The following is a 16,432-nucleotide window of genomic DNA, read 5'->3' on the forward strand; positions in this document are numbered from 1 at the left end:
AATCTAAAAAAGTTTTTGGCTTTGTCATTATGGAATATTTGGTGTAGATTGATGAGGACAAAACATTTTTTGTTCAATTTTAGAATAAGGCTGTAACGTAACAAAATGTGGAAAAAGTCAAGGGGTCTGAATCATTTCCATATGATCTGTATATACAGTACCAGTCAAAAGTTTGGACACACCTACTCATTCAATGGTTTTTCTTTATTTTTACTATTTTCTACATTGTAGAATAATAATGAAGACATCAAAACACTGAAATAACACATGGAATCATGTAGTAACCAAACAAGTGTTAAACAAATCAAAATACATTTTATATTCTTCAAAGTAGCCACCCTTTGCCTTGATGACAGCTTTGCACACTCTTGGCATCACCTGGTTGTCTTGTTGTTAATTACAAGCAGGGTGCAACTTTCACTGGCGATGGGGGAGGGGGGGGGGGGGGACATTCTGACATTTAATTTCTGCCCCCCGTTTTACCATTGGAATGCGATACAAAAAGGGTGTCAGGTCTGCTTTAGGACCACGCGGGCGCCTCCCAGATGTAGGCTGTTTGTAGTGTTTTTCCGAATGGATAATAAAAAATAAAAATAAATAAGTTATGCCCCCCCCACTTCTAAAATCAAAGTTTTGCCCATGTATATATATATATATATATGTCACTTATTAATGGACTTGTAAAGTTTTAGTGTAGGGCAGTTCCAAGGATTCTGTATAGCACTAACCATTTATGAAGCGCAAACATACAATTAATTTATATAAATAATACAGCTTTATGAATCAATTTACATACAAATCACATGATGTGCAAGACCAGGACATTTGAAAAATTCCTTAATACAACATTTTATTAAAAAAATTATACATTTTGTAAAGGGAATGATGGGAGGAGCTCAGCGGGACACTGTATTGTTCCCAGCTGCGTTGTTGTAGGCACGTTATTGCAAGCATGGCCGGGGACACTGAAACACATCTCAGTGACTATGCCGAAAATAACAACGTTATCCGACAACCATTCCTTATCGGAGTGTCCGGAGGCACTGCCAGTGGCAAGGTTAGCACCTTACATATACTGTCTATTGTTGTATGTTTTTAAAACTGATGGAATGTGTTCAAGTCGCTCGTAAACTCGTCGACCGCGTGGCTCATGTCATACTGTTGGTTTGAATGACATCAACCCCTTGCCAATCTTGAGTAATCAGCATTTTATTAACGAGTTGGCTAAATGATTGTAACTTTTACATGTGGTTTCCTTCATCCGTTGGCATCATATTTCCCTTGTCCCCAGGATGCCTAATTCCACCACACACACACAATGGAAACAGTTTATTAAGTTGGCAAATACATTTAGTTAATTATAGTTGGCTATCAAATCAACCAACAGTTTCTAGTTAGTAAATTAGATAAACTGTAATCGTTATATTTTATCCCCGGCACTACATGCTAACATTTATGTTATTAAGTAGACTGGCTAGACAGCTAACGTTAGCTAGCTACTTTTTGTTGCACACACAGCTATAGAGAGCCTATAGCTTGTTATCTACCGCGCCATACAGCCAGCTAAATCACTCTTTTGTTTAAAGTTATTTGTTTAACTAGCTAGCCCCGCGGGTTAGCCGAATAAGACCACGGTTCGTACCCTCTTCTGAATGTCAAAGTGACGAACTATTCGACACAATGTGGCTATTATCCACTATTGGACTTATTTATTGACGGAGGACACGACTTCTGTCTATTTCAGTTGAATCTATTGTTGACGCTTAGCTGCCTAGCTAATATTAACCACATAACAATAACAGACGTGGGCGCAAGCGGGAAACGGGCGTCAGTTGCTACTAATACATTTTTAAAAATTGTATTCCAGTATACTTTTGCAGGAAGAAAAGCAGGCTCGGTACATATCTTCCTAATATAATTATTAGTGCACATGTGCTTGACGCACACAGAACTGAATTCTTCATCTAATGAACATAATGTCCCTGTACAAGTCACTTATTAATAAGTGACAAGTCCATTTCCCTGTACAAGACTTATAAGACCTGCAAGGTATTGCATTAAAAAACGATGGTATATACAGTACCAGTCAAAAGTTAACTCACCTACTCATTCCAGGGTTTTTCTTAATTTGTACTATTTTCTACATTGTAGAATAATTGTGAAGACATCAACTGAAATAACACATGGAATCATGTAGTAACCAAAAGTGTTAAACAAATCAACTTTTAGTTGAGTTTCTTCAAAGTAGCCAACCTTTGCCTTGACTGCTTTGCAAATTCTTGGCATATTCTCAACCCGCTTCATGAGGTAGTCAGTCACCTGGAATGCATTTCAATTAACAGGTCGTCCTTGTTAAAAGTCGATTTTCCTTATTGAGCTTTCCTTATTGCATTTGAGCCAATCAGTTGTGTTGTGACAAGGTAGTGGTGGTATACAGAAGATGGCCCTATTTGGTAAAAGACCAAGTCCAGATTATATCAAGAACAGCTCAAATAAGTAAAGAGAAACTACAGTCCATCATTACTTTAAGACATGAAGGTCAGTCAATATGGAAAATGTCAAGAACTTTGAAAGTTTCTTCAAGTGCAGTCCAAAAAAACATCACTTGCTATGATGAAACTTGCTCTCATGAGGACCGCCACAGGAAAGGAAGACCCAGAGTTACTTCTGCTGCAGAGGATAAGTTCATTAGCGTTAACTGCACCTCAGATTGCAGCCCAAATAAATGCTTCAGAGTTCAAGTAAGGCACACCTCAACATAAATTGTTCAGAGGAGACTGTGAATCAGGCCTTGATGGTCAAATTGCTGCAAATAAACCACTATTAAAGGACACCAGGAAAAGACTTGCTTGGGCCAAAAAACACAAGTAATGGACATTAGACCGGTGGAAATCTGTCCTTTGGTCTGAGTCCAAATTTGAGATTTTTGGTTCCAGCCGCGAGTCTTTTTGACTCGCTGACTAGGTGAACGGATGATCTCCGCATTTGTGGTTCCCACTGTGAAGCATGGAGGTGGGGGTGTGCTTTGCTGGTGACACGGTCTGTGATTTATTTAGAATTCAGGGCATACTTAACCAGCATGGCTACCACAGCATTCTGCAGCGATGCACCATTCCATCTGGTTTGCGCTTAGTGGGACATCATTTGTTTTTCAATTGAGATTGTTTTGAGATGAGTTGGACTGCAGAGTGATGGAAAAGCAGCTCAGCATATGTGGGAACTCCTTCAAGACTGTTGGAAAATCATTCCTCGAAGCTGGCTGAGAGAATGCCAAGAGAGTGCAAAGCTGCCATCAAGGCAAAGGCTGGCTACTTTGAAGAATCTAAAACCAAAAATATATTTTGGTTTAACACTTTCGGTTACCACATGATTCCGTGTGTGTTATTTCATAGTTTGACTGGTACTGTACCGTCCCCGGAATGTCACGTAACAGAATTTATACAGTTGTACATTTTGTCATTAAATAATTGTCACTAACAAAATAACGTTCTCTAACCATCTTTAAAAAATTAAGATGTATTATTTTTCTGTTATTCCAACTCAAACACCTATGAGGGGAGAAATTATGTTTATATACAATTAACCAGGATAGTAATTCTTGAGTTTAGTTTAGTGAAGTTACATTTTAGGATAAATTCAATGACTAACTTTTTTTTTTCAAAAACTAGAATTGGAATAATATTACAAATCCTATCCTTAAATTGATGTAATTGTTGATCCATCTAGTCTTAAATAATGTTGGATGTACCAAAATCAAGCACATTTTAAACTTCCTTGATAAAAAAAACATTTTATTTAAGTATTCCTTCAAACAAAATGGAAGCTGTCTTTTTAATTGTTGCTTGGGGGAACATCCAATGCCATTGCAGAATATATTCATCTTGATAATACTTCAGTTTTTGACAACTCTTTTTAAAAGAGAAACGTTAACAACGAAGCATAGTATTTTCTTCACTTTCTACTTTTACCCAGGCTACAAATAAATTTATTTTGTTCGCTAGATTGTTTGTTTTTAAAGTAGTACAGGACGCAGTCAAGATTTTTATGTAGTTACCACACTATGTAGTTAATAGCTTTGTGTGATTTGATAATGACGTGTTAACACTGAGCCTAGTATGGCCTGTAGTTTTCCACTATTTGTTTGTACTTGTTGGTTTGAGACCACAATTAAATACCAGTCTTGATACCAACCCGTAGTTTGGATAGCAAATTAATAGTTTGTGTCGTATATCACCAGGCATATGTAATAAGCTTATGAAATGAACTACTGTTAAAATTCTTAAAAGAACTCGATGGAAGCTTCTACTCAATGTCCTTTCCAATCCCTGGCCCCTTCCTTACCCTCCTCCGTTCCTATTGTTCTGTTGACCCATACATGAAGTTAACTTTTGGCATCGGGCCACTGTTTGGCTCTTTGAAAATCCCTGTACATGGTGTTGGGTGTGACTGAGGTGGGGTGGTTTGGGATTGCTGGACTCATGGAGTTATGAGGAAGTAGTGAGCGAACAGTAATAACCTGCAGTGTGGTGTAGCAAACATGGTGTACTGAACATGACGTCACATTACCCTACTGTAAGTGCACTGGAACCAATGTGGCTCGGGTTGAATGGTATCCAGGCTTGTGCCTGCTTGCATTTGCTAACAGATGACTTACTGCCTGTAATATTTACTGTACACACACCCCGCTGTAGTGTTATGTCTTGCCAAATCATAGTCTGTATATAGAAGCTACATCGTGTTTGACAGGTTCTTAGATGAGGAGCTTTAGGTTAGTCTGTGTGCTGCAGTGCTGAACAACACGGTCTCCGGAGTGGGCGTCCGATTTCATTGTGACACTTTTTTTTTCTTCACGGACACAAAAGCAGCATAGTCTGTGGCAGGTCAGGAGAATGCCCCGTCAGCACTGGCAGCCTGGTAGATGGGAGATCCTGGCATTTGAGGGTGTCTGTGAGGACAGGTGGCCTGGGCACTGGGAAGGGCACTTGGGTCCAGGGTGGTACTTCCATAGTGCTCCATGTTTTTGCTGGGGTACTGGGTACAGTATATTTCGCTGGGGTACTGTGTGGGGCTGTGGTGGTCATGAAATTGTCAGACAATGATTGCCAAGCAAATAACTGCGGTCTCACAGTAATTGACCATTAATTAACAAACACATTTAGCATCTCCTGGCTTCCACACATAGTCTACAAGCCACTGATGCAGACCTTAGGAACATCGACAGTCTAATAAAGCCAGTTTAATATAGCCTACACTATCACAATCAATCCATTTATTTTAGAAACAAGAAATTAAGAAATGTGGTCTATTTCAGAACAGAATAGCATACTCTGAGTTGGAGTTAGTTGCTTAGAATTCTGTGGCATTTTTTTTTTTAGTATGAAGAATACAATTGAACATAGCTGAATAAAATAGAAAGGATATTTATTCCAAACGAGTGCACGCGTGCAGCTATTCTGTTTTGAGCGGTTAACAAAGAAACCGGTCCTCCTATATGCTTTATTTTGTTATTTATGAAACTTCCGTTGGGATACCAACATTGGGCTTTGTGTTTAAATTTTTTATACATTCTAAGGCTGCATGATACAACTCCAATGATGATTTGAAAAAAGTGGCATGGAAGGCATGGGCTTTGTTTTTTGCGCAGGTTGTACACACTTCATCAGCGCCTAATTCACAATTTGACAAGCACTTGATAATGCCTTGAATCCAGGCGGAATCCCCTTTGGCCGTAATGCCCCCTAAAAAAAAACATGCAATTTGCGACCAGAGGCCGTTGTGCTCTTTTGTTGAATATAAGAATTTTAATTCCCTTCTCCCGGGTGCGTGCTACGAAGCACCTCTCAGTTATTAGCCAATGTCCGTCACATGATGGGGTCCTTCTCATAGGCTACAAGTGAAGACTAACACATTGGCTGTTGGAAGAACTGTCCACATTTGCTTGTAAAAAGCTGTCGTCGAGGCGGCGGCGGCGGCGCCTGGTCTACTCCCACCTTTCAGCTGATATTGGTCATGTTCCGCAGCAATGCAGAATGCAAACTAATATTCAGTCTCGTTTCCAAGAACAAAACCCAGTACAGAGCCTCCCTCAGTTACAGACACGTTGCGTGCCCTCGTTACCAAGAAGGTTTCAATGATTGACAGAGGAACTGTTAGCCACAGATAAGTCTACCCTGATGCGTAAGGCTAAATCTGCGCGCTATCAGGCAAATCTGTCTAGGAAATGATTTTCTGAACATTTTGAAGGTCTCCAGAAGATTTGTTCTCACCCCCTGTGTCCTATCATAGCTTTTTTGTTTTTATGGATAACATGTTTCTTTGATACTGATGCTCTGCTTTAAACATTTGTTCTTATCATATCAGTAAAAAAAAAAAGGGGATTAGACGTTTTTACATTTTGTACCTAAACAACTTTAAAAAATAAACTCCAAGAATAAAGGCTCTTTGTTTTTTCTATTTAGATCTTGTGACTTTTACCATACGTGTAAATGGAATGCTGTCAAATTATCCCAAACTTTTATAGACCTGATTGATCGCAATTATAGAATTGTACCAAGACTCACAAACGGCACGCACACGAGTGTCTGGGGAAAGAACCCCAATTCGCCGAGTGCTATGCGGGCGAGTTGAATCTCCAATTTGCCGCATTGGGACGGGGTTGGCAGGTCTGGAGTAATAGCAGAATCTGAAAGCCAGCGGAGAGGGAGGAGATCATCAAGAGAACATCCCTAGTGCCTCTGATCTGGTGGACTCACTAAACACACATGCTTCATTTGTAAATTGTGTGAGTGTTGGTGTGCCCCTGGTTAGCTTAATATAAGGAATTTGTAAGGATTTTTACTTTTGATAAGTACATTTTAACAATTACATTTTACTTTTGATACTTAAGTATATTTAAAACCAAATACTTTTAGACTTTTACTCTAGTATTTTACCAGGTGACTTTCACTTACCTTAATTTCACTTACCTTAATAGGTACCTGCCTCACTTTCTCTTTACTGAAGTATTAAAAGTGGGTACTTAAAAGTGGGGGGGGGGGGGGGGGTGAACTCACACGTCGCCTGTGTATGCCAGTTATGCTCTACACCGGTTGTAAAGCGGATTAATATGCTTCATTTTAAGAAGTTATTTGGCCACTTTAGTTGTGATACAAACCTTATCAGAACATATAGGCCTATGGGCTAGGCTACATGAGGTGTGCAACTATGATTTTGAAAACGTTGCACAAAAAAAGACATGAACTGTTTCTTGCCTTACTGCACAGAAGCTGGCCGTCATTCACAAGTGATAGACTAATATTGTCACCCATCAAACTTCATTTAATCTTGTCTTTACATATATTAAATAATGTGACATTTGATTTAGAATGGACAATTATCATGCACTTGTCGTGAAGCAGGGGGGAAAAATACATCTATTGTTGCTCAACATGAGCTCATGGACTCATGAAGTGTTTTGATTTAGATGTTCATTACATTTGTATTGATGTCAGTGTTTAGAGGGACAATAGACTTCTGAGTACCAGGCAGTTAGCAAGTTTAATAGGCTACTAATGACCATCAGCAGCATCAGAGCTTGGAGAAGACTACACGGTCACCTGGAATTTGACTGCAGTCATGACTCGTGACCGTCAGTGTGGCACTAATATGGTCACCGTAACAGCCCTAGTACTAGTTACTCTAACTAGCACACTGTAGAACACACTGCAGTACACAGAACATACTGTAACTAGTACACCATACAGTATGCTCTACTCTGTACGGTAACTAGCATACTGTAGAACATACTGTCTTCTACTGGTGTACGAGGTACTGCTGCAATATTTGTTCATCAAATTGTGTATTTTATTAAAAATGAAGTAAATGGCCCACATTTGCTTGAAAAATGTATTTAAGGGCCTCCCGAGTGGCGCAGCGGATCTAAAGCACTGCATCGTAGTGTTTGAGGCGTCACTACAGACCCGGGTTCAATCACAGGCTGTGTCACAACCGGGAGTCCCATAGGGCGGCACACAATTGGCCCAATGTCATCCGGCTTAGGGAAGGGTTTACTTGGATGATCACGCTCTAGCGTCTCCTTGTGGTGGGCCGGGCGCCTGCAGGCTGATTTTGGTCGTCAATTAAACAGTGTTTCCTAACACATTGTGCAGATGGCTCCCGGGATAATACAGTGGGTGTTAAGTTGTGCATTTTGGCGGGTCATGTTTCGGTGGATGTGTGACTCGAACTTCGCCTCTCCCGAGCCCGTAGGGGAGTTGCAGCAATGAGATGATCGCAATTGGATATCACGAAATTGGGGAGAAGGGAGTAAAAGTGTTTTAAAGGTATTGTTTTTTCCAGGTTTACATTTTGCTCAGGTTTTTGCTCAAGCACACCTTTTTAAATAGAAAAACAACAATTGGATGTAAGTCCATAACGATGCTTAAAACCCATTCCTCCAGTCAAATGACGATGTTATGAATATTTTTAAATAATTAATTAACCATTACTTGTAAAATATTTGATTAAATCCGGTGTTTGTCATGGTTTTGTATTTTAGTATTCTCTGTGTGAACTGAAAATGAAATACATTTCAACTCTCTCTGACCATTGTACAGGTACTTTTTTTTATTTTTTTAAGCCCATAACCATGTGTATGAGGTGTATAGTCTTGTTTCAAAGTAGATTTGTTTAAGATTACCATTTACGATCTTCATTGAATGTTTTCATAATTTATCTGCCGATAGGCCAAATGAGCGGCTCTCTCACCGATGCGATCCGGTAGGCTACAGACGAGTCACTCACTTTAGCATCACTGTTTGGCAAACCCCGACGTCTAGGAAGCCCTTTGGTTTACTTGTCCCGACGTCTAGGAAGCCCTTTGGTTTACTTGTCCCGACGTCTAGGAAGCCCTTTGGTTTATACTTGTCCCGACGTCTAGGAAGCCCTTTGGTTTTTACTAGTCCCGACGTCTAGGAAGCCCTTTGGTTTTTACTAGTCCCGACGTCTAGGAAGCCCTTTGGTTTATACTTGTCCCGACGTCTAGGAAGCCCTTTGGTTTATACTTGTCCCGACGTCTAGGAAGCCCTTTGGTTTATACTTGTCCCGACGTCTAGGAAGCCCTTTGGTTTATACTAGTCCCGACGTCTAGGAAGCCCTTTGGTTTATACTTGTCCCGACGTCTAGGAAGCCCTTTGGTTTATACTTGTCCCGACGTCTAGGAAGCCCTTTGGTTTACTAGTCCCGACGTCTAGGAAGCCCTTTGGTTTACTTGTCCCGACGTCTAGGAAGCCCTTTGGTTTACTTGTCCCGACGTCTAGGAAGCCCTTTGGTTTATACTTGTCCCGACGCGATACCATGGACATGTAACTACGTTTTATGAAAACCTAAGGCATATATAGAAGATCGACTTTATTCAGTCAGTTCAACACTTTATTTATTTATTTTAAATAAAATTTGTCAAAACTTGCTGTTCAGTTGTCAATCAACGCACAGTAAATAGCCTACTATGCACCACAACTCCGTGGCTGGCTATGTGGAACACGAGAAAGTCATTTATTTTCTGTATCAGAAAACAATGAAGCTAAGTCGTGTCATTTACTGCTTGTGTTACATGGGACGTGAAAATTCACCAGCATCATGTCCTCTTCCAACTGTGTAAAGAAATGTGACTGCAACCAGAGATCTGTATATAGTTCCGATGTTCATGTCTCCGCCCTAACGATGGGAGTCATTGTCCCCAAGGCGGGAAGGCAGGCGACAAGCTTAGGTCCACGATAAACCTAGCAAATGTTGTTTGTTTTTACATCAGTGTAAAATGCGTCCTGTGTTGTTCTGTGTCTGCAGTCGTCGGTGTGTGAGAAGATCATGGAGCTTTTGGGCCAGAACGAAATCGACCACCACCAGCGACAGGTAGATTCCATTCTCTCCCCCCAGTCCTGGTTTTTCTGCACTGTAGCTCACAGCCATAGCACTCAGGGTTTAGCTTCCACTGTGCAGCCCTGACCGATCTGCGTCATTATTTTTCCAGGTAGCCAACCTCTCTCCAATCTATCCCTATTCTGTTTTTTTTCTATATACCAGTATTATACAACCCAAGATGGTTAGCTTCCTCAGTGTAGTGCTGACTTATGTCGTTGTTTTCCAGGTAGCCATCCTCAGCCAAGACAGTTTCTACAAAGAGCTGACTCCAGAACAGAAGGCAAAAGCACTCAAGGGCCAGTTCAACTTCGATCACCCAGGTATGGGGTTGGGTCCGCATAGGGCTGCTAGCTACATAGGACTGGTGGGGCTGCTAGCTACATGGGGCTGCTAACTACATGGGACTGGTGGGGCGCCGCTGGCTACATGGGACTGGTGGGGCTGCTAGCTACATGGGACTGGTGGGGCGCCGCTGGCTACATGGGACTGGTGGGGCGCCGCTGGCTACATGGGACTGGTGGGGCGCCGCTGGCTACATGGGACTGGTGGGGCGCCGCTGGCTACATGGGACTGGTGGGGCGCCGCTGGCTACATGGGACTGGTGGGGCGTCGCTGGCTACATGGGACTGGTGGGGCGCCGCTGGCTACATGGGACTGGTGGGGCGCCGCTGGCTACATGGGACTGGTGGGGCTGCTAGCTACATGGGACTGGTGGGGCTGCTAGCTACATGGGACTGGTGGGGCGCCGCTGGCTACATGGGACTGGTGGGGCGCCGCTGGCTACATGGGACTGGTGGGGCTGCTAGCTACATGGGACTGGTGGGGCGCCGCTGGCTACATGGGACTGGTGGGGCGCCGCTGGCTACATGGGACTGGTGGGGCGTCGCTGGCTACATGGGACTGGTGGGGCGCCGCTGGCTACATGGGACTGGTGGGGCGCCGCTGGCTACATGGGACTGGTGGGGCGCCGCTGGCTACATGGGACTGGTGGGGCGCCGCTGGCTACATGGGACTGGTGGGGCGCCGCTGGCTACATGGGACTGGTGGGGCGTCGCTGGCTACATGGGACTGGCGGGACAGCTTTGCTGTGTGTAGATGAATCAGAATGTCTGACTTTTAATGTAGTTCCAACTAGGGCTGACCCCATTTAGTCAACTGATCGATTGTTGACCAAGATTACACTTTTTTTTTTTTGTCGAGCAGTCGCAAATATATTTAATTTATGGCACACGAGACACCTATCTGATTTGAGCCTGTCTCATTGGACTAATTCATTGTTCATGCCGCAGGGATGGCACAGTCCAAGAAGGGGAGCGTGGTGGCTGACGCACAATGCACAGCTCTTCAGAAAAAGCAATCTCGCGCCAATTCGTGCAAATTCATTGTTTCATAATTTAATTGTGTGAGTTGTTTGCCCTTTTGATTGTTCGTCTATCAATTCCCCATTCCATATATTACCAATAGTACATTAAGGTTAATAACCATCATTTCTTATCTACAGTGTTTGTTTGGCTACGGTCATTTCTGCTAATGCATTGAATTGTTGTATTATTATTAATATTATTAGTTTACTGTTTTCATTGTTGGAGTGGACACGTTGTTTGCAGAGCGCACAACCAATGCTACACCAGTTTTGGTTTATTTAATTCCATTTTGAGTTTGGTCAATTTATTAATTGTCTTTTGTTTGGAGCACTCCTGTCAATGTTGAGTAAGGACGTGAACCTGATTACACACAGAAGTAGGCCTAGGCAACCTGGCCTGTGCGCAATTGTATAAATGTGCCCATTTGGGGATCTGATTTAATATTTCCTATTGGCTTAACTCACCACCGCCAATGAACTGTAGCGCTTCTCAAAGTAATTTTTTCAGCAAGTAAAAAGTGTCTTTTAAATTCAATGAGTGACGATAGTTCCTCAATGTATTTGAAAAATCTTTCCAGTTCTCTCCCTTTCCAGTGAAAACGACATAAAATAGGCCAACCTGATTACTTCTTATCCCTTGCACGAATAGTCTACAGGGCCGGACCCAGTTGATAGTTGATGCAATGTTTCACGCCTTTTAATTATATTTCAAACTCAATTTATTACGTGATCCATGACCACATTTCATATAAAATGTCAAAGTTTTCAATTTTTGGCCTCTGGCGGCAATCCATCCCTCATACACTCAGCCCATCTTCCTGCCATACTCCTAGTCAGCAGATCTATAATAGCAGAGTCTCTCTCAGCTGCTGCACGGTGGGGGGGGGGGGGGGGGTGTGTCTCAATTAACACTTTCTCCTAAAGTGTTAATTTCCTCTCACTGATTTAAAAGAGAGATGCCTGGCATAGTCTAGCCCATGTCTCCTCCAATCTAATACTTTTTAGATTTGTGTGAAGAAGTGTCAGGAGATATTATTGGGGGAGACCCAGGGTCTGAGCGACAGACCATAACAGCTGTGACCCAGTAGACTCCACAGAGATTCCTCAATTACACTAGTCTAGTGTGTGTTTGATAGCGTGTGTTCACATGTGGGTTTAGTGGAGGCCACTGTCAGCAGATGGGTACATGGAGGTCTATGTATGGTCTGTTATTTTACCAATGGAATGGAAGTGAAACCTTTTTTTTTTTATTTTTTTTTTTACTAAATCTCCTGCTTTCTCTTAAGACATTTCTGTCTCTTGTTGTTTTTACTTGTGAATCGCATGGAATTTTTCTTTCTCTAAATCTGTCATTCTTCAGATGCCTTTGACAATGAGCTGGTCATGAAGACTTTGTGGCAGATCATGCAGGGGAAGACCGTACAGATCCCTGTGTATGACTTTTTCACCCATTCCAGGTGAGCTCCTTGTTGTTGCGGTGTCCACACACCGGGGGGGGGGGGGGGGCGTAGGCGTACTACAGAGCAGGATCAAGGACTTAGCCAGCTAACTCGCCTAAATATCTTATCTTGAATTGGACATGGTCTAATTGACTCAACAACCAAAATCACATATCCAAAATGTAGCTTTCTTAATGAATCAGGAAATCAATAGTTCTATATCAGGGTTAGCTGGCTGCTGCTTGATAGTATACCCCTCTACTCTTGTTTGTATTCTAACAATAACTGTACATGTTTCTAACCCAAGTATTCTTATTTGTCAAGTTCAGGTATTACCTACTGAGAACAGCCACGTAGAGCAGGTTTCTGTGGTCTGTTTTAATACAGCGTTGTTAGGTATTCAATCCCATTTTATCTGTCTCATTGGTTGTCTCTAACAGGATGTTTTCTTAGGAAATATCAATACAAACTGTTTGTACAATACCAGGCTGTTCGTTCTTATTTTATGTCATGTGTCCTGTTGGGTCATCCTGATTTTTTATTTATTTATATATATTCATGGTGTCTTGTTTGATTCCAGGAAGGATGAGTTTGTGACTGTGTACCCGGCTGACGTGGTGCTGTTCGAGGGCATCCTGATGTTCTACTCCCAGGAGATAAGAGACCTGTTCCAGATGAAACTGTTCGTAGACACGGATGCAGACACGCGGCTTTCACGCAGAGGTGTGTTTGCTGACTCCACTTCCTTGTGTATTTCTGGATAAGGTTAAACGTCGTACAAACTCTTGCCAGTCAGACTCTGTGTCAGTGTCTCTTCACTTCTGTGTTCCAATTCTAGGGGGTGTGTGTGTTCCAATTCTAGGGGGTGTGTGTGTTCCAATTCTAGGGGGTGTGTGTGTTCCAATTCTAGGGGGTGTGTGTGTTCCAATTCTAGGGTGTATATTCTGTGTTCCAATTCTAGGGTGTGTTCCAACCTGTTTTATTTCTTCCAGTGCTAAGAGACATAGGTGAACGGGGCAGGGACCTTGAGCAGGTTCTTACTCAATACATCACATTTGTCAAACCTGCTTTTGAGGAGTTCTGTCTTCCAGTAAGTTTCCACTCTGTGTCCCTGTTATATTGTGTGCTAGTCCATGAAGCCAGCCATAATCTTTGCAAATGCTTGCGTAGTTATTGTAGTACTTGTAATGTTTATTTCCAGACTAAGAAGTATGCTGATGTGATCATCCCTCGTGGAGCAGATAACTTGGGTAAGGACGAACGTCCGTGAGATCTGATCCTTTAATATCCTTCTGGGTTGTATGCAATCTTTTTTTGCCCCTTTTTGTCAATATAGTGAAGGGTTATGGTAGGTAAGGAAAGGCTCTTATGCAGCCGCCACGTTACATGAATTTTCCCTCTGGACTTTCCTTGTTTTATACCCCTTTTGTGAATGTACAATGGAAACCCTAACTTTACCGTTCCCTTCCTCTGGTCTTTTTTTTTCAGTGGCAATAAACCTGATAGTACAGCACATCCAGGACATTCTAAACGGCGGACTGACCAAGCGGCACAGCGGCTGCATGAACGGGCACAGCACGCCCGCCCGGCAACGACAGACCTCAGAGTCCAGCAGTCGCCCTCATTGACCTCCTTTGTATTGGAGGCAGAGTGTGATTAGATCTGTACATAATTCCCCAATGGCATTGCCGTATTTAAGATGGAGGAAGGCTACGTCCTGATTCTCTACCCTGTTACCAGAGTGTGCACTTGCACACTTCTGGTCGTTGTAGGAGAAGTGTAGAGAATTGGGACGCAGGCAAAGAGTAACTACCATGCTTATTATTATTACTGTTATTATTATTACTACTACTACTGTTATTACAGGTACTTTTATTGTAATTGTTGGATTTGGTTCAGGCGGGGGGAGAGAACCTCCAGTTTTTGCAATGAGATCATGTGTTAAGAATGACCCCCTTTTTGTTTTCATCCGTTTATTTCAAATTTGTATTTCATATAGTTTGCTTTTTGACAGATTTAATCAAATGTGGAAACTGGTGTTGTCCAATGAGAATTAAACCCTAAAATCACAGGCTGGGATCCAATTCCTCATTGAGAAAAATGTTGGACCTTGAAAATGGGGATGAAACTAAACACAAAGGTGAAATGAGAACTCAGGATTTGCGCTCGTTATTTGTTCTCGCTGACAATCTTGAAATAGGTTTTTCCTACCCCCCTTTTTTTTTTGTCGGTCTTATCGTGTTTTTCTAGTCTGTATGTTCCGTTCCCTAGTTGAGGTGCCTTTTGCCTGTCACTTACCCTCCACCATTTGCTAAGCTACAGAACCTCCACAAGAGGGAAGTTCCAAACTCCATGACATTCTAAATTCTAAATTCCACACAGAATAGGTAGGTTGAAGTAAGTAAAGAAGTAGTAACAAAGGTTGAATATTCTCAAACAAGGGTTCTTTATTATGGAAGCCCAATTTTGGTGTTACTTACCTGACAATGGTGGTATAGTTAGCTTGGGCTGACTCGTCCTGCATGATATCTTTGTATTTGGCTTCCACCACCAGGAAATACACATCTCGTTGTCAACACAGTAAAGTGTTACGAGTGCTATAACACAAAATAGAAATTGTCAGGTTAATTGATTAAACTTGCACAAGACCTTCAACTATTTGCATAAAATGCTTTTCCCTAATTAATCTTGAAGCAGAATTAATTTAACATTTTGAAGAAATAAACCTATTGGAGTTTAATTTCCCCTAGTCATTTAGTAATTGTTCATTCCTAATATTTTCCTAATACTGTTTTCTCAGGTTGACAAGAGTACCATTGAAGTGCAGAGATATTATTAGTCAAACTGAGGGAAGGGTCCCATAACAGCAATACACCTGAATTACACCTGAATCATTATTTTTCTGACAAGACTTGAAAACATGAAACCAGCACAATGCCTTTTCGCTGCTGAATTGAAACACAATACACAATAATATTATTTCCAATTAGTCCATTTCTATAAAATGGCTTGCATATCCCAAGTGTTGTATTTAGTAAGCATACAGTTGCTGAATTGTGACTTAATGTTTACCATAAAATTTGTCTGGATGTTGGATTGATGTAGAAACGTTGGATGATTGGAACAATAAAAGCACATTGCAAAGTGGTAGATAAAAAAACTGGAGGTGTGTTTGACTTATTCCTGCAACAGCTGATTAATTATTTTTAACGTAGAAAAACCAGTATACATACAAGAAGTATACAACTAGACAATGATAACATGTGCTAGGGGGTACAACAGATTATACAAAGACCTTAAGAAACACACACATTGATCGTTTTTAACAGCTTTCTTATTGGAAGAATGTAGACTGGTCTTAATGTACTGCTTCAATTCCTTATAGAGAAGTTTTTTTATAAGTGAATTTACATTTATGAATATTACATTTTTCCATTAGCACAATTAGATTTGAGGTTAAATTGTTTTTCTTTATCCTTATGGTTAAGGAAACCGAGCAGCACATTCTCCCATTTAAAAAAAAGTAATCAAGGATATTAACAATTATAAAACAATCTTTCCATTTTTTTTTTACATGTAGACAATGTGAAACTGTTTCTGAATGCTCAACACAAAAAATACAGTTAATGTCTTTTTGGAGTTTCTTCCGGTAATGATTCGCAGGGTAATACTTATGGGTCATTCTGAAAGAGACATCTTTGACCTTGTTAGCAAGTAGGTATTTGTGTGGTAA

At 41.4% G+C, this 16,432-nt stretch overlaps 1 protein-coding gene across 1 annotated transcript; it reads left to right on the forward strand.

The window, feature by feature from the left end:
- The first annotated feature begins 944 nt into the window (after window positions 1-944).
- LOC139387488 (uridine-cytidine kinase 2b) lies at window positions 945-15,859 on the forward strand. Its single transcript, XM_071133733.1, has 8 exons — window positions 945-1,057; window positions 9,823-9,888; window positions 10,124-10,217; window positions 12,621-12,717; window positions 13,280-13,422; window positions 13,692-13,789; window positions 13,901-13,949; window positions 14,188-15,859. The coding sequence occupies exons 1-8, from the start codon at window positions 953-955 to the stop codon at window positions 14,325-14,327; spliced, it is 792 nt and encodes a 263-aa protein (XP_070989834.1). The 5' UTR covers window positions 945-952; the 3' UTR covers window positions 14,328-15,859.
- The last annotated feature ends 573 nt before the right edge of the window (window positions 15,860-16,432 follow it).

The sequence above is a fragment of the Oncorhynchus clarkii genome, chromosome 28 (genome assembly GCF_045791955.1).
Source record: "Oncorhynchus clarkii lewisi isolate Uvic-CL-2024 chromosome 28, UVic_Ocla_1.0, whole genome shotgun sequence".
Classification (NCBI taxonomy): domain Eukaryota; kingdom Metazoa; phylum Chordata; class Actinopteri; order Salmoniformes; family Salmonidae; genus Oncorhynchus; species Oncorhynchus clarkii.

What these genes read in the sequence shown, in the direction of transcription:
- LOC139387488 (XM_071133733.1), top strand. Translation starts at nt 953, where the DNA reads ATGGCCGGGGACACTGAAACACATCTCAGTGACTATGCCGAAAATAAC. An exon ending in GAGGCACTGCCAGTGGCAAG is followed by an intron (nt 1,058 to 9,822) that starts GTTAGCACCTTA and finishes CTGTGTCTGCAG; the next exon opens with TCGTCGGTGTGTGAGAAGAT. An exon ending in GTTCAACTTCGATCACCCAG is followed by an intron (nt 10,218 to 12,620) that starts GTATGGGGTTGG and finishes GTCATTCTTCAG; the next exon opens with ATGCCTTTGACAATGAGCTG.